This window comes from Canis lupus, chromosome 15 (assembly GCF_011100685.1).
Source record: "Canis lupus familiaris isolate Mischka breed German Shepherd chromosome 15, alternate assembly UU_Cfam_GSD_1.0, whole genome shotgun sequence".
NCBI classification, from domain to species: Eukaryota; Metazoa; Chordata; class Mammalia; order Carnivora; family Canidae; genus Canis; species Canis lupus.
In genome coordinates, this window is record NC_049236.1 from 44045199 (window position 1) to 44070998 (window position 25800).

The 25800-nt window shown below is 36.0% G+C and overlaps 1 protein-coding gene across 7 annotated transcripts in view; it reads right to left on the minus strand.

Moving 5' to 3' along the window:
* The window catches only part of ANAPC10 (anaphase promoting complex subunit 10), an 88035-nt gene that overhangs the window by 58418 nt on the left and 3817 nt on the right, over window positions 1-25800 (minus strand). For all 7 annotated transcript variants that reach the window (XM_038558896.1, XM_038558898.1, XM_038558897.1 and 4 more), the window contains exon 3: window positions 11452-11542. In XM_038558896.1, the coding sequence (XP_038414824.1) occupies window positions 11452-11542 (91 nt within the window). The remainder of the gene's footprint in view (window positions 1-11451; window positions 11543-25800) is intronic.

Sequence of the window (25800 nt, forward strand, 5' to 3'; positions counted from 1 at the left end):
AAAATAGAGACATTTTCAAACAAACAAAAGCTGTGAGAATTGGTCACCAACAAATTTGCACAATGAGTAACATTAAAGTTCTTCAGAAGGAAGGAAAATACCAAATAGAAATGTGAATCTATATAAGGGAATAAAGAGTACTGAAAATAAAAAAATTTTAAAAAGAGTACTGAAAATAATAAATATATAAGTGAATATAAAATATTTTTCACATTTAAGATGTTTTCTAAAGGTAATTGTTTAAAGCAATATGTTGTGGAAAAAATAAACAAAGCAATATGTTGTGGACTTTGTAAGAAATGGAGAAATAAAGTACATGACAATAGCAGCATAAAGGAAAATGGGGAAATGGGAAAAAAGAATTTAAGATTCTTTTTTTTTTTTTTTTTTTTTTTTTATTTATTTATGATAGTCACAGAGAGAGAGAGAAAGAGGCAGAGACACAGGCAGAGGGAGAAGCAGGCTCCATGCACCGGGAGCCCGATGTGGGATTCGATCCCGAGTCTCCAGGATCACGCCCTGGGCCAAAGGCAGGCGCCAAACCGCTGCGCCACCCAGGGATCCCTAAGATTCTTGTATTATGTGTGAAATGTTATTATTTGAAGGCAGACTGTAATAAGTTAAAGATGCATATTGTAAATCTTGGAATCATTAACATTTTAAAACAATATTAAATAAAATAAAGGCATACACTTAATAAGCTAATAGTAAAGAACAATAAAATTGATATCAACAATAGCCAAATTATGAAAAGAGACCAAATGTCCAAAACTGATGAATGGATAAAAAAGATTTGGCATATAGAAAACTTCCAAACTCATTCTATGAGGCCAGTATTACCTTGATTCCAAAACAAGACAAAGATCCACCAAAAAGGCGAACTACAGACCAATATCCCTGATGAATATGGATGCAAAAATTCTCAAGATACTAGCTAATAGGATCCAACAGTTACATTAAAAGGATTATTCACCACAACGAAGTGGGATTTATTCCTGGGCTGCAAGGGTGATTCAGCATCTGCAAATCAACATGATACACCACATTAATAAAAGAAAGGACAAGACCCATATATTCTCACCATAGATGCAGGGAAAGCATTTGACAAAATACAGCATTCTTTCTTGATTAAAACTCTCTGCAGTGTAGGGATAGAGGGAACATACCTCAATACCATAAAAGCATTATACAAAAAACCCACAGCAAATATTATCCTCAATGGGGAAAAACTGAGAGCTTTTTCCCCTAGGTCAGAATAGGACAGAGACATCCATTCTCATCACTGTTGTTCAATATAGTATTAGAAGCCCTAGCCTCAGCAATCAGACAACAAAAAGAAATAAAAGGTATCCAAATCAGCACTGAAGTCAAATTTTGGTCTTCGTACATGACATGATACTCTATGTTGAAAGACTCAAAAGACTCCACCCAAAAATTGCTAGAACTCATACAGAAATTCAGCAAAATGGCAGGATATAAAACCAATGCAGAGAAATCAATTGCATTTCTTTTTTTTTTTTTTTTTAAGATTTTTATTTATTTATTCTTGAGAGACACACAGAGAGAGGCAGAGACACAGGCAGAGGGAGAAGCAGGCTCCATGCAGGGAGTCTAATGCGGGACTCCATGCCGGGATTCCAAGGATCACGCCCTGGGCCCAAGGCAGAGCTAAACCACTGAGCCACCCAGGAATCCCCCAATTGCATTTCTATACACAGACAGAAGAAAGAGAAATCAAGGAATTGATCCCATTTACAATTGCGTCAAAATCCATTAAGATACCTAGGAATAAACCTAACCAAAAAGGTAAAGATCTGTATTTTGAAAACTATAGAACGTATATGAAAGAAAATGAAGAAGACCCAAAGAAATGGAAAAACATTTCATGCTCATGGACTGGAAAAACAAATATTGTTAAAATATCTTTGCCACCCAGAGCAATCTACACAGTCAATGCAATCCCTATCAAAATACCATCAACATTTTTCACATAGCTGGAACAAATAATCCTAAAATTTGTATGGAACCAGAAAAGGCCCTGAATAGCCAAAGAAATGTTGAAAAAGAAAATCAAAGCTGGTGGCATCACAATTCAGAACTTCAAGCTGTATTACAAAACCGTAATTGTCAAGACAGTATGGTACTGGCATAAAAATAGACACATAGATCAAATGAACAGACTAGAGAACCCAGAAATGGACCCTAATTCTATGACCAACTAATCTTCAACAAAGCAGGAAAGAATATCCAATGGAAAAAAAAAAAAAAAGACAGTCTCTTCAACAAATGGTGTTGGGAAAATTGGGCAGTCACATGCAAAAGAATAAAACTGGACCACTTTCCTATATCATACACAAAAATAAGCTTAAAATGGATAAAAGCTCTAAATGTGAGGCAGGAATCCATCAAAAACCTACAGGAGAATACAGGCAGCAATCTCTTTGACCTTGGCTAGAGCAACTTCTTGTTAGACATATCTTTAAAGGTGAAGGAAACAAAAGCAAAAACGAACAACTGGGACTTAATCAAGATAAAATGCTTTTGCACAGCAAAGAGTTGACAAAACTAAAACCCAACCTACAGAATGTGAGAAGATATTTGCAAATATTTTATCAGATAAAGGGCTAGTATCAAAATCTATAAAGAACTTATCAAACTCAACATCTTAAAAACAAACTATCCAGTCATGAAATAGGCGGAAAACATGAACAAACATTTCTCCAAAGACGTACAAATGGCCAACAGACACGTGAAAAAATGTTCAGCATCACTGCACATCAGAGAAATAAAATCAAAACCACACTGAGGGAGATCCCTGGGTGGCTCAGCGGTTTGGCGCCTGCCTTCAGCCCAGGACGTGATCCTGGGGACTCGGGATCTAGTCCCACATCAGGCTCCATGCATGGAGCCTGCTTCTCCCTCTGCCTGTGTCTCTGCCTCTTTCTGTCTCTCATAAATAAATAAATAAATAAATAAATAAATAAATAAATAAATAAATAAATAAAATCTTTAAAAAAAAAAAAAACACAATGAGATACCACCTCACACCAGTCAGAAAGTAAAATTAACAAGTCAGGAAACAACAGATGTTGGCAAGAATGTGGAAAAGGGGAACCACTGTTGGTGGGAAAGCAAGCCAGTACCTCCACTCTGGAAAACGGTATGGAGATTCCTCAAAAAGTTAAAGCTACCCGACAACCCCAGCAATTGCACTACCAGGTATTTATACAAAGGATACGAACATAGTGATTCGAAGAGTCACCTGCACCCCAATGTTCATAACAGCAATGTCCACAGTAGCCAAACTATGGGAAGAGCCTAGATGTCCATCAGCAAATGAATGGATAAAGAAGATGTTTTATATATATATATATATAAAATGGAATATTCCTCATCCATCAAAAAAATGAAATCTTACCATCTGCAACAATGCAGATGGAAATAGAGGGTATTATGCTGAGCAAAAATAAGTCAATCAGAGAGACAATTATCATATGATTTCACTCATATGTGGAATATAAGAAATAGTGAAAGGGACTATAACGGAAAAGAGGGAAACTGAGTGGGGAAACATTAGAGAAGACAAACCATGAAAGACTCCTAACTCTGGGAAACAAAGGGTTGCAGAAAAGGAGGGATGAGGCAGGATAGTGTAACTGCATGATGGGCATCAAGCAGGGCACTTAATGGGGTGAGCACTGGGCTGATAGAGGAGAGGTGAGTTGGGGATGGGTTAAATGGGTGGGTGATGGGTATCAAGGAGAGCACTTGTGGTGAGCACTGGGTGATATATGAATGTGATGAATCACTACATTCTACTCCTGAAACCATTATTATACTATATAATAACTAAAATTTAAATAAAAACTTGAAACAAGTAAACAACAACAAAAAAGATCAGTAAAACTGATAAATCTCCAGCCAATCTGACTAGACATCAAAAAGAGAAATGGTAAAAGTTATCAATACCAGGTATAAAATAAAAGATATTACTATAGTTCCAACAGAAATTAAAGTTAATAAATGAATATTAGAAATACCTAGGTCAATAAATTAAAATAATTTTGATAAAAAGGAACAAATTCTTCAAAAAAACACAAATTTTCAAAACGGATTCAAGAAAAAATAGAAAATGAAGATTTTATTTAAAAAATACTATTCCTAGTATGCTGAGGATTTATTTTTTTTTTTTCCTCTCCCTGAAAATGGGCTGACTTTTTTTTTTAATTAATTAATTAATTTATTTATTTTAATTTATTTTTTATTGGTGTTCAATTTACTAACATACAGAATAACCCCCAGTGCCCGTCACCCATTCACTCCCACCCCCCGCCCTCCTCCCCTTCCACCACCCCTAGTTCGTTTCCCAGAGTTAGCAGTCTTTACGTTCTGTCTCCCTTTCTGATATTTCCCACACATTTCTTCCCCCTTCCCTTATATTCCCTTTCACTATTATTTATATTCCCCAAATGAATGAGAACATATAATGTTTGTCCTTCTCCGACTGGCTTACTTCACTCAGCATAATACCCTCCAGTTCCATCCACGTTGAAGCAAATGGTGGGTATTTGTCATTTCTAATAGCTGAGTAATATTCCATTGTATACATAAACCACATCTTCTTTATCCATTCATCTTTCGTTGGACACCGAGGCTCCTTCCACAGTTTGGCTATCGTGGCCATTGCTGCTATAAACATCGGGGTGCAGGTGTCCTGGCGTTTCATTGCATTTGTCTCTTTGGGGTAAATCCCCAACAGTGCAATTGCTGGGTCGTAGGGCAGGTATATTTTTAACTGTTTGAGGAACCTCCACACAGTTTTCCAGAGTGGCTGCACCAGTTCACATTCCCACCAACAGTGTATGAGGGTTCCCTTTTCTCCGCATCCTCTCCAACATTTGTTGTTTCCTGCCTTGTTAATTTTCCCCATTCTCACTGGTGTGAGGTGGTATCTCATTGTGGTTTTGATTTGTATTTCCCGGATGGCAAGTGATGCAGAGCATTTTCTCATGTGCATGTTGGCCATGTCTATGTCTTCCTCTGTGAGATTTCTCTTCATGTCTTTTGCCCATTTCATGATTGGATTGTTTGTTTCTTTGGTGTTGAGTTTGATAAGTTCTTTATAGATCTTGGAAACTAGCCCTTTATCTGATATGTCATTTGCAAATATCTTCTCCCATTCTGTAGGTTGTCTTTGAGTTTTGTTGACTGTATCCTTTGCTGTGCAAAAGCTTCTTATCTTGATGAAGTCCCAATAGTTCATTTTTGCTTTTGTTTCTTTTGCCTTCGTGGATGTATCTTGCAAGAAGTTACTATGGCCGAGTTCAAAAAGGGTGTTGCCTGTGTTCTTCTCTAGGATTTTGATGGACTCTTGTCTCACATTTAGATCTTTCATCCATTTTGAGTTTATCTTTGTGTATGGTGCAAGAGAGTGGTCTAGTTTCATTCTTCTGCATGTGGATGTCCAATTTTCCCAGCACCATTTATTGAAGAGACTGTCTTTCTTCCAATGGATAGTCTTTCCTCCTTTATCGAAAATTAGTTGCCCATAAAGTTCAGGGACCACTTCTGGATTCTCTATTCTGTTCCACTGATCTATGTGTCTGTTTTTGTGCCAGTACCACACTGTCTTGATGACCACAGCTTTGTAGTACAACCTGAAATCTGGCATTGTGATGCCCCCAGATATGGTTTTCTTTTTTCAAATGCTGTTTCTACATCTATTTATATGATCATATGATTTTTCTTTAGTCTGTTGAGAGGGCAAATTTCATTGATTTTTTTCTTATTGTAAAATATACATAATATTTTTTTATTATTTTAAGTGTATAGGTCAGTGGCATTAAGTACATTCATATTGTTACCACCATTGCCACTATCCATCTCTAGAACTTTATATCATTCCAAACCAAAACTCTATATCCATTAAACAGTAAGTTTCTATCCTCTCCACCCACAAAAGCATCCATAAGATAAGAGTTGCTTTAAGCATACAATCAAGTAAAGAGAGCACCAATGCTAAATCACCAAGACAGAATTGGCAATTATAAGTTTTCCTTCTCCATTCCCATCCAGCAAGACTGGAGAGTTCAGAATTAGTTAAAAATATGGGTAAAAGCTATAGAAGCAAACCACACCTTCTTCTTCCATTTACAGTAGATTGAAGCTTATGGAGAGGAAGAAACCTTAAAAGAAACAAGCAACTCTGAGGCTTTCACTGTTAGTTATGACTACTAGCTTATTTCATTACAGCTAGGATGGAATGTTTTAATTTCTAGTCTGTTTTGCTACTTGAAATGAACAGAGAACTGTATATATTACCCAAAACTGTCATACCTATTTCCCACAGGAAAGGGAAAGAACTTGCCCCGAATTAAAAAGAACAATGAGGTATAAAAGTAAATGCTACTTTGTTATTATACACTTCAGGTCTATCCTGACACATCAATAATACATACCAATTATTTCTAAAATCTACATGCTCAACTAGCCAAGAAACTGCTACAGGATATAAGTTGCTTATTTTCTCTGTGAAGGGAAGAATATCTAAGGAGTCAAATATTCTGTTTCATCTTAACAAAATACAGTTTACCCTTGAACAACATGAGTTTGAATTGCACAGGTCCACTCCTACTCAGGTTTTTTCAATAAATACAGTACAGTATTGAAAATGTTCTTTTCCTTATGATTTTCTTAATAACAGTTTCTTTTTTCTAGTCTACTTTATTTTAAGAATACAGGGTAAAATACATATACATAGTATGTTTTAATTATTTATGTTATCAATAAGGATTCTAGTCAACACAGTAGGCTATTAGTAATTAAGTTTTTGGGGATTCAAAAGTTACAGGTAGATTTTCAACCATGAAGGGGAGCCCCTGACTCCTTTCGCTGTTCAAGGGTCAACTGCATAAAGTCCAAACTGAACCTCTTTCAAGCTTATTTGTAATATAATTTTCAAAACACAAAGTCCTTTCCTTACTACATAATAGACTCACGAACACACATACAGAAAGCAAATGGAAGAAAGCTGAACATGGAGCTTACGTAACAGAGTTTTAAGAGTCAGTTCCTAAGAGATAAAAAAAAAAAAAAGGCATCCAATCCTAAATTACATCATATATTTTAGTCATAATCTTTGACAAATTCCTAATATTTCCTTTAATTTTTTTCATTCATAATTCAATGTGTAGTTGACTGGAAAAGTCCCAATAAATATCTGGTTGAGGTTAACAATTTCAAATATAGTTACAATTGCCTTAAATTATTAATAAGCTGTGCTCACTTTGGCAGCACATATACTAAATTATTAATAAGCTTAGTACCTATTATTTTGTTAATGTCTAAATTTTTTCACCATAAAAAAAATAGAGAGGACCAAGCAAAATGGGATATTGGAGCCTGTTCAAAGTGAGGAGTGCATTCACATGGGGGAAGGAAGGAAGTATAGTACGGCCCATGTGGAAGTGAGCAGAACTTCTGAAGAGGAAAGCGGCTACACATGGGGAATGGGGTGTTTGAGCCTGAGTAGAGTGATGAAGACATCCACACTACAAGGTGACCCAATGTGGCATATAAAAGCCTGTGTGGAATGTGAAGTCAGCCCCATTGTAAGGTAGCCTATTATGGAGTATCAAGCCCAAAGAGGGATAAGAGCACATATGCGCACCATACAGTGAGGTTCTAGAGCCAAGAAGGGTTAGAAAGTTGGCCTGGCATGCAACGTCAAAGTCCAAGTGGACTGAAGAGAATATCCACTCAAGGGAGTGACTGATGTAAGGTGTCAGATCCCAGACCAGGAGAAAAAGGTTATCTACAAATAGGGAAGAGCATATAGAGTGAAAAGACAACAGCACAGGATAGGTTGAGAGCCTAGGTGGGGTAAAGGGGCATCTGTGGAGGGGAGGGAACTATGAGAGAACTGGAACACTGGTTACATACTGGGGAATTAATGAAGTAAGTAGGAAGGATAAGAGAACCAACCAGGTTCTCATTCATGAAAGGGCTTATGAATAGAAAGAAAAAAAAAAGAGAATAAACCCTGTTCACTCTGGACTGTAACTGGAAGTGTTGGAATGAATTTATGATTTTTGTATATGTATGAAGACAGAGAAATAAATACTGATGTAAATATGTTTATATATGTATGTGTTACATACATATATCCCCTTACTAAGAAGGCTTAGAAACAGCAATATCACACAGCAATGAGCATATCCAATACAAGACATGGTATATTGGGTTTGCTCAATACACTAAGCTGGTTTCTTTCTTTTTTCATTTTTTTTTGTTTTGTTTGGGGGCTTTTTTTTAGATTTAATTCTTTGAGAGAGAGAGAATGGGGGAGGGGGAAGCAGAGGGAGAGAAACTCAAGCAGACTCCCCACTGAGCAGGGAGCCCAATATGGGGCTCGATGTCTCAACCAAGACCATGACCTGAGATGAAATCAAGAGTCAGGTGCTTAACTGAGACACCCCAATACCCCCCCGCAAAATCTGGTTCTAACTACTATTCTCCACTAAAATACACCTGATTTTAGAGAAATGGGGCACAGAATCTTTTGCCAGAACAGAAGAAATTGCTCAAATAATCAATAGAGACTGTCAAAACGTAATAGCATCAACTGGAGGGGACTCCCACTGGCCAAATCTGAGGCAATTTGAGCACTGACACAAACGATGATAGTAATAGATTTAAAACAGGTGAATAAAAACAGTAAACTTTGAGCACATGCTGATAGCAATAATTTTGAATAAAATGAAAGAATCTTTTCAGTGGAGAAGTTTAATAGATATAGATACTACCGTAATAGAAGTAAACACTCATCAGTCAAGGGACAAAATAAAAATCATGTACCTCAAGTATTAAGATGCAATGACAAGGACAGAACATCACTTCTGTGCTACTTCTCCTAAAGATGTAGAACCTGAAGTTACTCATGAAGATCAAAGAAACCCAAATTAAGGGACATTCTTTAAAATAACTGGCCTATAATCTTCAAAAGTGCTGAGTCAAATAAAGAGTGAAGAAATGTTCCATATTAAAAAGAGAGTAAAGAGAAGGGACAACCAAATTCAACCTGTGATTCAACTTCACTGCTACAATTGGTAGAACAGGAATGGGGTTGTAAAATTAAACATATCACTGTTAATTTCCTAAGGATGTATTGTTGTTATATAGAAGAAGGTCTTTATTTATAGGAATGACATATGAAAGCATTCTGGAGAGTTGAGACATACATTGCCAATGTAGTCTGAAACAATTGTGGGAGGGAGGGATTGTAATGCATTTAGAACTTTTAAGTGTGAGATTGTTTTAAAATTCTTAATCAGTTTCCCTTTTTCTAAAACATTTGTTTTCAAAATGTGTTTGTCAAAGCCTTAGGCTTCCCTAGTTAGGGCAAAGGCTAAGTTAAGCAGGGAGGGCCTTAAGTTCCTGACTGTTTTAATAAGCTTAGTTGAGAAACAGCTGAATACTAACTACAAACAGTTCTTTAAGTCCAGACTGCTAGATCACATCCAGGCTCTATAACTGCATGGATTGTGACCTGGATAAGCTAATCTTTCTAAATTTTAGTTTTTTCATCTATAAAATGAGAAAAATGATAGTACCTACATCTTACTAAAGATGTTTTGAGGATCATTTAAAAATGATATATATTAATAACTATTAAATATTAAACTTTTAATGAGATAATACAATACCTGATACTTTTAATGCTCTATAAATATAACATATTTTTATTATTAATTCTTCAATACATTGGCCTTCTGTATAAAATTGCATTTCCTAAAAAGAAAAAATCCTAAAAATAAATAAATAAATAAAAATAAATAAAATTAAAAATAAAATTAAAAAAAGAAAAAAAGAAAAATTAAAAAAAAAGAAAAAATCCTGCCATTCTAATATAATACAATTAAATTAAGACACTCATTGTACCAGCTTTGATAGCCTTTGTTGTCATGGAAAAGAAATTTACCCTACCCAGTATAATGGTTAAAAGCACAGGCTCTCTGGTCAGAGTGCTTGTGTTCAGATGCAATGCTACCAGTTATTTGCTGTGTGATCTTGGGCAAGTTACTTAATTTATATAGGTCTGCTTCTGAGACTATTTTAAAAAGGATAAAAATAGCTGTAAAGGTTAAATGAAATGAACAGATAACACATTTTAGCCAAGTATCTGATGTTTTAAGTCTTTAAATACTAGGTGCTGTTTTTATTTCTGGTAAATACATATTTAATACATAAGGACAAGAATTGGCATACTATGACCCACTGGGTAAACTATGCCACCAACTACTTTTTTTAAGACAAAGTTTAATTAGAATAACTAAATTTAGCCAGTGTACATTGCCTATAGCTGCTTTTATGCTATAATGGCCCTAGTAGTTGCAATAGAGACCAAATAGCTCAGAAAGCAAAAATGGTTAATTTCTGACTTTTCCATAAGAAATGTGCTAATCTGTACCATCAGTGAGAAAAACAAACTAAAGGGGCATCTTGCTGGCTCATGTGAGTCTTGATCAACCTGGGGTTGCAGGTTTAAGCCCCACATTGGGTGCAGAGATAACTTAAAAATAAAATCTTTTTTTAAAAAGAAAAGAAAAAAAAAAGAAAAAAAACTAAAAATACAATGCTGGAAAATGTTAAAATAGATGATATAACTATTTATATAATCTACAGATATATGTATATTTATATAATAGAGGATTTCCATGGGGCAGGATAACCAAGTTAGCTGTTTTCCACCTATCTCAATACACTCAAAGCAATTGAAAAACATATGGCCATGTTCCTTTCCCCAAGAAAGTAAGCATTTCAAAACTGAAAATGTCCTTAAAGGTTTTAAGTTAAGACAATTTTTTTCCAATGGAAATACAAATTTGAGAATTACATGAATAGACTATACATAAAGGACATACTGTTATCACTCCAGATGTAGTTAAAGCAATACGTTAAGGCATTGCTTTGGGTCATAAGCAGAGCATATTTTTCTGAGATGAATCATCTTGAAAAGTATATTTAAGACATCTCTATGTAGGGCCACCTGGGTGGCCCAGTGGCTGAGCATCTGCCTTCAGCTCTGCGCATGATCCCAGAGTTCCGGGATCAAGTCCCACATTGGGGGACTTGCCTGGAGCCTGCTTCTCCCTCTGCCTGTGTCTGCCTCTCTCTCTCTCTCTCTGTCTGTCTCTCATGAACAAATAAAATCTTTAAAAAAAAAATCTCTATGTAAAAGGAACTGTGTAAAATACTATAAAGAATTCACAAAGATAAGATGAGTAAACTTAAAACAATCTACATGAGTAGAAAAATAATCTCAAGGCTTATAAAAACCAGAGTTAAGTGCATTTTACTATAATTTCTATATTTCTTTAAATTTTATATAAATAAAATAGGTTACTTTGTCCACTTAACCTACACAAATCAAAAAATACAAAAATGTATTACCTGAATTGGATGTTTACTAAATGAGGTTGGGAGCCATCTGACTGCCAATAAGTTTCAAGATTATCATCCCGTAACTGATCCACTCCAAATCCTAGAACACAAGTGACAGTAAGTTTTCATGAAAAGCAAAGAGTTATATATTCCAAATATAAAATTACCATCCACATTTGTCCAGAAAATGTGATCAACAGGATAGTCAGTATTGTAAAATTTAAATTAACTAGAATTCTTCCATCCTCTTCACCAGACCTCAACTCTTAGAATATCACCTGCACACGCAAAAGTTTCTATTAGGGCCAAAGCATTCTTGGGTGTGAGCTTTAACTTTTAAAGAATGTCTAAATATAGTCTGATGATAGCACGTAGGGTTTTTAAAAATACTTTCTTTAGAGCAGCCCAGGTGGATCAGCGGTTTAGCGCCGCCTTCAGCCCAGGGTGTGATCCTGGAGACCCGGGATCCAGTCCCACATCAAACTCCCTGCATGAAGACTGCTTTTCCCTCTGCCTGTGTCTCTGCCTCTCTCTCTCTCTCTCTGTCTCTCATGAGTAAATAAATAAAATCTTTAAAAATTTTTTTCTTTAAGATTTTATTTATTCATGAAAAACACACAGAGAGAGGCAGACAGGCAAAGGGAGAAGCAGGCTCCCCAAAAGGAGCCCGATACAGGATTCGATCCCAGGACCCCAGCATCACGACCCAAACCAAAGGTAGACACTCAACCACTGAGCCATCCAGGTGCCCCAAGATAGCATGTAGTTTTTTACACTTTCTACAAAGTGGTAATAAGAATGATCCTCATGTCCTGCAAAATCTGATTTTATTAAGTTCAATATGCCACATATCTTTCTTGTGACAATAAAAAGGACAATGTAGAAATATTTTCAAAAGTCATATAAATTTTGAAACCAAGTGTTTCTGATCAAGATTCTGATTAATAAAAATTTAAATTTGCTCAGAATTTCATATCATCTAGCCATTCTACAGAACTGAAGTAAAGCTACCCAGTATTGTTTTTTCTTGATTAAAATCATAATAATGGGGATCCCTGGGTGGCGCAGCAGTTTGGCGCCTGCCTTTGGCCCAGGGCGCGATCCTGGAGACCTGGGATCGAATCCCACGTCGAGCTCCCGGTGCATGGAGCCTGCTTCTCCCTCTGCCTATGTCTCTGCCTCTCTCTCTCTGTGTGTTACTATCATACATAAATAAGAATTTAAAAAAATATTTAAAAAAAATCATAATAATGCATACCAATTATAGAAATAATTAATGGTAAAGTATAGATTTCTCAAAAATATTTAAGACAAATAAATCTAATTCACATTTAAAATTTTTCACTAGTATTATATTCATTATGGATCAAATTCAAAAGATAGAAAAAAAAGAACATTGTGGAAAGTCTCTATCCCTCCCCCAACTATCTGGTTTCCTTCTCCAAATATAATCAATGTTATCATTTTTTTACATACTCTTTCACAGATATTGTACACATATACAAACAAATATATATATATATACACACACACATATATATATCTCGTTTTTTCCATTCTACACAAATAATGGCATACGATACAGTTTTATACTTTGCATTTATGTTTCACTTAACGTATCTGCAAGTTTCTTCCATTCAGTAATAATAATTAATAATAATAGCAGCAAACACATATCACATTTACTATGTGCCAGACATTCTAAGTATTCTACATGATATCATGTTAATATTTACTTAACTCATATAATAACTCCGTTAACATAAATAGCCCCCACATTTTTTAAAGGTTATACAGTATCTCACTATCTAGAAATATAATTATTTAACAAAACCCCTACAGGAAAAAAAGACCCTATAGGACATTTAGGTTATTACCAATGTCTTCCTGTACAACACTGCAGTAAACATCCACCTATCTTTAATTTTTAAATGCACATTAGTATTTCTGGAGGATGGATTTCTAAGAATAGAACCCTGGGTCATTAAAATTTTAACTTGATGAATATTGCCAAATTCTCCTCCAAAATGCATTCTCACCAATATTGTACAAAAACATCTATTCCTCTACATAACTAGTAAATATTGGGGTATTCTGAAATCTTTACACAAAATGTTTAAGACTTAAAGACATTAAATATCTATTTAATAAGCTTTTATATTGATTAAATACTGAAATCATTTTGGATATACTGAGACAAATTAATTAGGAAAATTGTATTTTTTTAATTTTAATATGGGTACTAGATAATTTTAAATTACATATGTGGTTTGCATTAATTTCTGTTGGACAGCTCTGCTCTGTACTCATGCTAAAATGCAATCATTCTTTCAAGTATTTACTAATGTGATAGGTGAAAAATTATATTTCAAACTTTCATTGATCATTTATATTTTTTCTCATAGAATATACCTATTCATAATTTCATATATTTTCATTGCATTTTGGTCTTTTCATCGATTTGTAACCCTTTTCCTATTAATAGATATTACGCCTATATTTGTTCCATATGATCCAAATATGCTCTCCCCAGTCTGAGATGTGTATCTTAAATCTGCACATGCTGCCTTTACAGTATATACTAACTAGTGAATAAGAGAAGTTTTCCAAGAGAAGATAATCTTTGCATTGAATTCTGAAGTACTAATAGGAGTTGGCTAAGTAAAGAGGTAGAAGAGCAAGGTTAAAGAGCATTCAGTAGGGACGCCTGGGTGGCTCAGTGGTCGAGCGTCTGCCTTCGGCTCAGAGCATGATCCTGGAGTCCTGGGATCGAGTCGCACATCGGGCTCCCTGCATGGAGCCTGCTTCTCCCTCTGCCTATGTCTGTGCCTCTCTCTCTGTCTCTCATGAATAAATAAATCTTTAAAAAAAAAAGAGCATTCAGTAAATAGAAAAACATGCAATGGCATGGGAAAACAGAAGTGGAATCTGTAGGAAACAACAGCAGATCTTTTTGGAAGCTAAGGCTACAACTTTGTATTGAATCAGGAAATGAGCCAGAGACATATGAAAGGAGTCATATCATATAGACTCTAGTGCACTAAGATACGAAGTATAAATTACCTTGAAAAATATGACAACCTACTGAAGAATTTTTAGTAGGGAAGTCATATGATTAGGCAATAATCAGATTAAGACCTTTAGACAGGTTCTTCAGTGCCAGGAAGGGACAAATGATGATAGTCTGAATTCAGACAGTGACCAAGATATATGCTCAAAAAACAGCTTTCTATTGCCCCAAAGAAAATCTTAAAATACAAAAACTGAGCTCTCCATTACTCACTCTGTAACTCTTAGATCTGTGCTGTACAATATGGCAGCTACTAGCTATATGTGGCTACTGAACACTTGAAATAAGGCTAGTTCAACTTGAGATTTGCTATACATATTGGTTTTTGAAGACTAGTAAGAAATCCAAAATATTTCATTAATAATAAGTCTACTTATTTGGATTAAAAACATATTATTATAATTAATTTAACCAATTTATCCTTTTTAATGTATCTACTACAAAAATTTTAGTTACACATGCCACTTGCATTATACTTCTATTGGACAGTACTTCGACTAGGCTGCTATTCTTTCTTTATACATTATTCGAAGGCTAATCCAGAATATTTATTTCTGCAAGTTATAAGATAAAAAGTTGTTTTGCCACCAATATAAAGAGTTCTTAAGTTTTAAATCCCTTTTTCTTCTTACCAGTTTATGAGTTTGCTAAAAGAAGATAATTAAGAACTTCACAACTGGGATCCCTGGGTGGCGCAGCGGTTTGGCGCCTGCCTTTGGCCCAGGGCGCGATCCTGGAGACCCGGGATCGAATCCCACATCGGGCTCCCTGCATGGAGCCCGCTTCTCCCTCTGCCTGTGTCTCTGCCTCTCTCTCTCTCTCTCTCTCTCTCTCTAAAAAAAAAAAAAAAAAAAAAGAACTTCACAACTAAATATTCTATTGATTAAAAGACTTTTGTCACTTACTATTGTAACTAGCTATGTAACTACTGTGACTATTATAACTAGCTATTTGTCTAGTTTTTCTTTCTCTTCATTTAACAATTTTATGTGTGTGAGCTCAAAGAATTTCAAAAAATGGTGTTTGTTCTTAACAAGCAAAATAAAAACTAAACAAAAAACTTACAAGAATAAGAGATGTCCTGTAACTCAAGATAATCATTTTAAGTTTTTTTCTAAGATACTGCTTGTGAAACTATAGCAATACAACTAAGGAGGTGCAATCTCTGCAATCTCGTCAATGACCAGTCTTAGCACCTCTGGAGTGCTAAGTATGATTATCAGCTTCTACTTCTTCAAAATATGTCTCACAAACAGAACATTTTATAAACATCTGTTTATGTGCCAATGCCATGACTCATAGAGTAAGCTTCTTTTCCAAAGCTTCCCACTCAGTATTATACCTCAATTCCTTTAGTCCAAACAAAAGAACTACAAGACAGATCTGTGATAAGTGCTTTAACAGGTCCCATGATAATGCACACAAATGATATTTAAAAAAATGTAGATAATGACTGATTCTTAAGGAAGTGGTTCTCGCCTTATGGTCCCCGGATCAGCAGTATCATTGTCATCTGGGAACTTGTTAGGAATTCTAGACCTACTATGTCAGAAGCTTCCAGAGTTAACTCCTCTGAGAATCTGTATTTTAATAAATCCTATAGGTAATGCTGATGCATCCTAAAATTTTAGAACTACTATTTAATGGAAAGTCTTCTCAACCTAAGCACTAGTGATAGTGTGCACTGGATAATTCTTTTGGGGGCAGGGGGTGTCCTATGCATTACAGGATATTTAGCAGCATCTCTGGCCTCTATCTGCCAGTTGCCAGTCACAATCCTCCCCATGCCAGCAGTTATATCAAAAAACCTCTGCAGACATTACCAGATGTCTCCTTTGAGGCAAAATCATCCCCAGGTGAGAACTATTGCTCTAAGGAAAAGAAAACCAGCATTCACCTATGGTTACTGTTTAATAAATATCCATTCTTCTCTACCCATCCTCCAAGGGAAGAAAATATTCTGCACTCCAGTTATATTGGAGCTTAATCATGACTTGTTTTGGTCAACAAAATGTAAATGAATATGACACATGGGGTTTAATTTAATTTTAAAGATTCTATTTATTTATTTATTTAAGAGAAAAAGAAGGGGGGGGGGAGACAGAGAGAATGAGTTGAGGGAGGAGGAGAGGGGAAGAGAGGGACAAGGAGACTCCAAACCAAGCTTGGAGCCCAAAGCAGGGCTCAACCCAGGGCCCTGAGATCATGACTTGAGCTGAAACCAAGAGCCAAACACTCAATTGATCAAGTCACCCTGGCACCCCCAAACAGAGGTTTTAAGTGTGCCTGCAGGTCTTCTTTGGCCTTTTAAATATTGGCACCCCAGTAACACATCATGCCTGAACACATGGAGCAAGCCTGGGCCCAACTCCTAAACTAGAGCCAAGCCACAGCCAAACAAGAAATAAGTTTTGTTATAATATGCCACTGAGAGATAATGGTTGTTTGTTATACACCATTAGTGCAGCAAGAGCTGACTAACACAACATCAGTAGAGGAGATACATTTAACTAGCCCAGCTTAGATTGCCCTTAGGAGTAAAACAGCCATCATCCTGTTTTACTTTTTTACTTCTAAAGCAAACATACCTTTTTTTTTTTTTTTAAGAGTTTATTTATTGGGGCACCTGGGTGGCTTGGATGATTAAGCATCTGCCTTCACCTCAGGTCGTGATCTCCAGGTCCTGAGATCAAGCCCCATGTCAGGCTCCTGGCTGAGCAGGTAGCCTGCTTCTCCCTCTGCCTCTGCCTCTGCCTCTCCCCCTGCTCATGTGCGTGTGCTCTCTCTCTCTGTCTCAAATGAATAAATTTTTAAAAAATCTTTTAAAAAAGTTTATTTATTTATTCATGAGAGACACACAGAGAGAGGCAGAGACACAGGCAGAGGGAGAAGTAGGCTCCCTGCAAGGAGCCTGATGTGGGTCTCGATCCCGGAACTCCAGGATCACACCCTGAGCCAAAGGCAGATGCTCAACCACTGAGCCAACCAGGCATCCCAACAAGCATATCTTTTAACACAAAACCCTTCACATTTGCTAAGGCACTAGTATAATTAGGGCATATATCTTGACTCTGAAGACACAAAGATAGAGAACACACGGTCTCTGTGGAGGAGTTCATCTATCTAATACATAATCTATGCTATTTACATTTAGACTAATTAAAAATAAATAAAATTTAAAATTTGATTCCTCAGTAACATTAGTCACATTTAAAAGTACTCAATAGCTACACCTAGCTAGCAGCTACCTCACTGTACAGTCCCAATGTTCTACTGGCCAGCACTGAGGGACTTAAGTAGATAAATTACAATATAAAGTGTTAAATGCTATAACAAAGAGATGAAGAAAAAAACCCCACAAACATATGAAGGCTAGGGCCACCTGGGTGGCTCAGTGGTTGAGCATCTGCCTTCAGCTCAGGTCGTGATCCTGGAGTTCTGAGATTGAGTCCCACATCAGGCTCCCTATAGGGAGCCTGCTTCTCCCTCTGCCTGTGTCTCTGCCTCCTTTCTATGTCCCTCATGAATAAATAAATAAAATCTTAAAAAAAAAAAAAAGTGAAGGCTAAGCAACATGCTACTAAACCACCAATAAGTCAAAAAAGAAATCAGAGAGGAAACCAAAATATACCTAGAGACAAATGAAAATGGAAACATAGTAGTTCAAAATATGTGAGACGCAGCAACAGCAGTTCTAAAAGGGACCTTTATAGAGATACAGGCTTGCCTCAAGAAACACGAAAAGTCTCAAATAGCTAAAGTTAAACTTAAAGGAAATTTAAAAAGAACAATAAAGTTAGTAGAAGGAAAAAAATAATAAAGAGCAGAGCAGAAATAAATGAAATATACTTTAAAAAAACCACAAAGATTAATAAAACTAAGAGCTGTTTCTCTAAAAAGATAAACAAAATTGACATTTAGTAAGGCTCATCAAAAGGGGGTGCCCTAGGTGGCTCAGTTAAGCATTTGACTTGTGATTTCAGCTCAAGTCAAGATCTCACAGGTCATGGGATCAAGCCCCACATCAGGCTTCACACTCAGTGGGGAGTCTGCTTGGGATTCTGTCTCTGCCTCTCTCTCTGCCCCTCCTCCCACTCATGCACTCTCTCTCTTTTTTTTTAATTTTTTTTATTGGAGTTCAATTTGCCAACATATAGCATAACACCCAGTGCTCATCCCGCCAAGTGCCCCCCTCACTCTCTCTCTCTCTAAAATAAATAATTCTTTTAAAAAAGAGAGAGAAAGAGGACTCAAATAAAACCAGAAATGAAAGAAGTAACAACGGATACCACAGAAATAGAAAGGATTATAAGAAACTACTATTAAAAATTATATGCCAACAAACTGGACAACCTGGAAGAAATAGATAAAATTTCTAAAAACATATATCACAGAAATATAAAGGATTATAAGAAACTACTATTAAAAATTATATGCTAACAAATTGGACAACCTGGAAGAAATAGATAAAATTTCTAAAAACATATAATCTTCTGAGACTGAATCAGGAGGAAATAGAAAATCTGAATATACTTATGACAAGTAATGAAAGGCCAGCATTACACTGAAACCAGACAAAAACACTACATACACACACACACACACACACACACACACACACACAATTATGGGCCAATATCCCTGATGAATACTGATGCAAAAATCCTCAACAAAATTTTAGCAAATGGAATTCAACAATACATTAAAAGGATCATTAACCACAATGAACTGAGATTTACTGCAGGGATACAAGGATGGTTTAATATCCACAAATCAATCAACATGATATACCACATTAACAAAATGGATAAAATAAATAATCAGCTCAATAAATGAAGAAAAAGCAATTGACGAAGTAAAACGTCCATTCATGATAAAAACTCTCAACAAAGTGAGTTTACAGGGAACATACTTCAACATAATAAAGGCTATATATGAAAAACCGGTAGCTAACATCATATTCAATGGTAAAAAACTGAAAACTTTTCCTCTAAGACCAAGAACAAGACAAGGATGTCCACACTCACTTTATTCAATGTAATACTGAAGTCCTAGTTGCATCAACCAAATAAGAAAAAGAAATAAAAGGCATCCCAAAAACTGGTGAGGAAGAAGTAAAACTCTCACCCTTCAAAGATGACATGATGGTATATATAGAAAACCTTAAAGACTCTGCCAAAAACTATTAGACCTAATAAAAGATTTCAGTAAAGTTGCAGGATGTAAAATTAGCAAACAAATCTGTTGCCTTCCTATACACTAATAACAAAGTAGCAGAAAGAGGAATTAAGAAAATAATCCAGGGCCGCCTGAGTGGCATAGGCAATTAAGCAAGAGATGCTTGGCTTTGGCTCAGTTCAAGATCTCAGGGTGATGAGATCAAGCCTCAGGCTCTGTCTGATTGAGATTCTCTCTTCCTCTCCCTCTGCCCCTCTCACTTATGCTTCTCTAAAATAAAAAATAAATAAATAAATAAATCTAAAAAAAAAGAAAAAATAATCCAGTTATATGAAAAAGAATAAAATACCTAGAAATAAATTTAATCAAAACGTAAAAGACCTGTAATCTGAAAACGGTAAGATATTAATAAAAGAAACTGAAAATGATAGAAGCAAATAGAAAAATATATCATGTTCACAGATTGGAAAAATTAATATTGTTAAAATGTCCATACTTCCCAAAGCAATCTACACAGTCAGTGTAATTCCTATCAAAAAACTAATAATATTTTTCACAACTAGAACAAATAATCTTAAAATTTGTATGAAATCACAAAAGAGGGCAGCCCTGGTGGCTCAGCAGTTTAGCACCGCCTTCAGCCCAGGGTGTGATCCTGGAGACCCCGGATCGAGGCCCACATCAGGCTCCCTGCATGGAGCCTGCTTCTCCCTCTGCCTGTGTCTCTGCCTCTCTCTCTGTGTGTCTCTCGTGAATAAATAAATAAAATCTTTAAAAAAAAAAAATCACAAAAGAACCTGAATGGCCAAAGCAATCTTGAGAAAGAACAAAGCTGATCATATCTCAATCCCAGATTTCAAGTTACGATACAAAGCTATAGTAATCAAAACAGCATTGTACTGGCACAAAACCAGGCATACAGATCAATGGAACAGATAGAGAGCTGAGAAATAAACCCACACTCATATGGCTAATCAATCTATGACAAAAGAGGCAAGAATATACAATAGGGTAAAGATAGTATCTTCAATAAATGGCTTTTGGAAAACTGGATGGCTACGTGAAAAAGAATAAATCTGGACCACTTTCTTACACCATCTACAAAAATAAACTCAAAATGGTTAAAGATTTAAATGTAAGACCTAGAACTGTAACTTCCCAAAAGAAAACATAGGCAGTAATCTCTCAGACAATTGGCCTCAGCAACATTTTTCTAGATATGTATGTTCAGGCAAGGGAAACAAAAGCAAAAATAAAGGGGACATCCAAGTTGTCGTGAATGGCAAGATCTCATTCTTTTTGATGGATGGACCTAGAGGATATTATGCTAAGTGAAATAAGTCAGATATAGAATGAAAAATACCATACAACCTCACTTATAAATCTAATAATAAAATAAGTGCACAAACCAGAATATAAATACAGAGAATTGCTGATTGCCAGCGGAGAGGAGAGTGCTGAAAGAGGGGCAAAACAGGTGAAGGAGATTAAGAGGTACAACTTTCTAGTTATAAAATAAATCATGGACATTAAAGTAAAGCATAGGAAATGTAGTCAATAATATTGTAACACCATTGCACCGTGACAGGCGGAAACTACAACTTCTGAGTTGAGTATCGGATGATTATGGTGTACACCTGAAACTAACATAGCATTGTAGGTCAAAAATACTTCAATTTAAGAAAAAGGAAAGAAAAGGGATGAATTAACTAACTTCTCGTCACATTGTCCTCTCTTGGCTTCTACCCTTGATCTTCTGCTCTCCTGGTTTTCCACTAGTTCAGCAGCTACTTCTCCTCAGTGCCGTGTACTGATTCTTACTCCTGCTGCTCTGCCAGCTGTCTGTATCTTCAAGTGCCCTGAAGCTTTACTCTTTTTTTCTAAATACAATCTCTCCCTAGTGGAGGCTTAGAATACCATCAGTGTACAGACAACCCTGAAATTTGGGTCTCCAACCCAGACATTTCCCCAAAGCTCCAAGTTTCTCTACTCAATTGCTTAATAAACACCTCACTAGAATGCTGATCTCAAAACTAATGTGTCTGAATCATACCTTTTTTTTTCTTACCCAAACCCATTTATTTCCCCCACCTCACTTTCTCAACTTAGGGAATAACACCGAGTTATTCAATCAGACACCTAAGAGTCACTTTGAATCTTTCCTTTCCTTTAGTAAGTCATGATTTTACCATCTCTAAAAATACATCCCAAAGCCATCATCTCTCTTCGTATCAATGACCATCAGCCTATTCCAAATCAATACCATGTGACACAAATTACTGTACTAGCCTTTCCCCCTCTGGTCTACACTATTACTCTTTTACCAATCATTCTCAGTGGCCATAGTGGATTTTTTAAAAAAACTCTGTATCAGATCATCTCACTTTCCTGCTTAACATTGCCAGTGGGACCCTGTACTTCAGATCCAAGCTGTACTTCAGATTCTACCAGAATTCATAATTTGGCCCATGTCTAATTATGTCTCCAACCTCATCTTCTTCCTCCACTTCTCCTCCTTACCCACCATCCTCTAGCTATACTAGACTTCTTTCTAAACCTCAAACATGCAAACCATTTAGCTCAGAGCAGCCTTTGAACTATTTCCTGTGTCAGCAAGGTTCTGATATCTTTGCACAATGTATTCTTCTTAATATTTATATCTCAGCACAAATTTAATTTTCCAAGAGAAGCCTTTCTTGGTCTATTTATTATATTGCTCTTTTATTTTCTCCAAACCACATATTGCTATTCAACTAGAAACTCAATGATCACAATTGTCAATTATGGTATGGACTTAAAAAAATTAAAATTTAGTGATTTTTTTTTAAGAAGAACAGAACTATGCTTCTCAAAATCAATTCATAAAAGCAATGTCTTGGTAAAAGATATGAATTAAATGGAAAATATTTTTTATTATATTTTTTTCTTTTTTTTTATTGGAGTTCAATTTGCCAACATATAGCATATCACCCAGTGCTCATCCCATCAAGTGCCCCCCTCAGTGCCTGTCATCCAGTCACTGCAAACCCCCGCCCACCTCCCTTTCCACTACCCCTTGTTCGTTTCCCAGAGTTGGGAGTCTCTCATGTTCTGTCACCCTCACTGCTATTTCCCACTCATCCTCTCTCCTTTCCCTTTTATTCCCTCTCACTATTTCTTATATTCCCCAAATGACTGAGACCATATGTTTGTCCTTCTCCGATTGACTTATTTCACTCAGCATAATATCCTCCAGTTCCATCCACATCGAAGCAAATGGTGGGTATTTGTCGTTTCTAATGGCTGAGTAATATTCCATTGTATACATAGACCACATCTTCTTTATCCTGAATGGAAAATATATCACAGATCAGATGTTCACAAAATACAGCCTCACTAAATCCTTATTTTTGTTGGCTTACAAAGTATCGAAAGTGCATCAAACACAGAAGATATACCTATTTTTCCCCTAATTCTGTTTCCCAACATGATATGAATTTAGTGCTTATGAAATTAAAATGATTAAGTTATTATAATAAGACTCTGTTAATAATGCTAGCAGTCACACAAATCTGACCTTTAGCTTTTCCAGTCTCTTGGACAGAGACTGACAATTGTGCTGAATTGTGGAATTGTTTTGTGATGTGTCTTCAACTAAGCTGAATCTACTAAATACATTCCAACTTTAATCTGAGTGAAATATTGAACCAGTATTTCCAAAGATGAAAAAATAATTTTGAAAGCTCTATACGACCTACCACATGTGGCAGGCAAGGAAATTTGTACCTCCAACAAACTTATTAACATTTTGAAAGTTTATTAAAAGACTTCCTTATAACACTTCTCACCTGAATTATTGCATGTCCTCCGAATGATTTCTTTAGCCTCTAACCTTGCTTCACTTCAATCCATCCTCTATATTTCTCAAATGTGAACAAACACTGATTGTTTTATTCTGCTACTTAAAATTTTTCAGGGCTCTGTACCATAAAGTATCAACTGTTTAACAAAGCCCTCCATGATCAGGCCTCTACTTAACTAGCTAGCTTCACCTATGCCACTTCCCTCTGTTTTAGTTTTACTTATAATTTTTGAATGAGCTATGTTTTGTCCAAGCTGTATACCTTTGCGTATACTGTTCCTCTTGCCTTTATGTCCTTACTCAGCCCTTTTCTTGTTCCGTGATGAAACAGAAGCATCTCCATGAAGCCTTCCTTGATTAAGGCAGAATCAGTCACTTTCCCCCAGGCCACTACTGACCTGAGCCCATGGAACCTGACCGCCTGGAATCACAACATCATTGCCAAAATACTTCATCTTTCTCTACTACAGTTTTCTCATTTAGAAAATGATAAAAATAATAGTCCATACTGCATACACATGTAAAGTACTTAGAACAGGACCTGTAATTTAGTAAGCACTAAATAAAAGTCATGAATTATTATACTGTATAATAATGACTAGTTTAAAGCTGTAAGTCCTCCACTAGATTGTGAACTCCTTAATAGCAAGGATTCTGTCTTTTTTATCTTTTATTCTCTAACAACATTATAGACTTCAGCAACTATCTGCTGCCTGGAAATGAAAAATACCTGATTATGGAAGCAAAGGTTAAACAACCTTCTCATCTCATTAATAAAGCATAGTCATTCACTCTTTATATATAAAATGATAATCATTTAATGATAGTTGACTGACAGATCCAAAAGTGATAGAAGTACAATGTATGACACAACAGGCATGCAAAGCTGGTCCAACATTCCAAAATTAATTAATGTTATTCACCAGATCAACAGGCTAAAGAGGAAAAAATATACATATATGATCAATAGATCTAGAGAAAGCATCTGACAAAATCCAACACCCATTCAGTATGAAATCTATTAGCAAACTAATAATAAAAAGAAACTTCCTCAATTGTAAATATCCATGGAAAAAAACAACAGCTAACACCATATTTAATTGTGAGACCCTAAGAGCCCTCCCATTGAGACCAGGAATAAGAAGGAAGTCCCTCCTCACCACTCCCATGCAACATCATATTGGAAGTCTTACCTAATAGAGTAAGATAGTGAAAGGAAATAAAAGGTACAGATTGGGAAGGAAGAAATAAAAACAAATTCTACTCCTACAAATTCTACAGAATTTTACTCCTAAGTATTTACCTAGCTGCTGTCAGGAGGCCAGAGTCTCTTGCCACACAAACCTCTCCACAGGGTTCCTTGTTTCTTCACAAAATAGCAGTTGGCTTCCCCCCGTGAGTGATCAAAATGAGAACAAGGCAGTCACCCTGTCTTTTATCAATCTAGTCTCAGAAGTAACATACTATCACTTCTGCCAAAAGTCCCAGATACCAATCCCGACAGTGCAAGAGATCAACAGAAAGGTAAAAATACCAGGAGACAAGGAATCACTGGGACCATTTTGGAAGCTGGCTACCACAATCTAAATGTCCATTAACTGGTGAATAGAGAAACTATGGTATATCCATACAGTGGAATAGTAATCAGCAATAAAAAAGAACAAACTACTGACATATGTAACAACATGAAAAAAAAAAAATCACTAATACTAAGAGAAAAAGCCAGACCCAAAAAGCTATGTACAGTATGATGTATTATACTCTGGGAAAGGCATAACAAAGGAATACAAAACAGATCAAAGGTTGTCAGGAGGGCGCCTGGGTGGCTCAGTTAAGTGTCTGCCTTTGGCTTAGGTCATGATTGTAGGGTCTTGGAATCGAGTCCCATATTGGGCTCCCTGCTCAGTGGGGAGTCTGCTTCTCCCTCTGCCCCTTTCCCTGCTCACATGCTCTCTGTCTCTCTCTAATAAATACATAAAATCTTAAAAAAAAAAAAAAAAAAAGTTGTTAGGAGATGAGAAGGAGGCAGAAGACTGACTACAAAGAGGCATGAAGAAATTTCTTTGGATAAAGGAAATATTCTATATTTGATTGTAATGGTGCTTATATGATCATATGCATTTGTTAAAATTCATAAAACTACATACCTAAAAAGGATAAGTTTTATTGCAAATAAATTAGATCTCAAAAATCACTTATGAAAGAAGAGAAATGAATCTTAAGGGGAAACAAGAAACTTGGTTGGGAATACTGCTACAGCAGTCTTAAT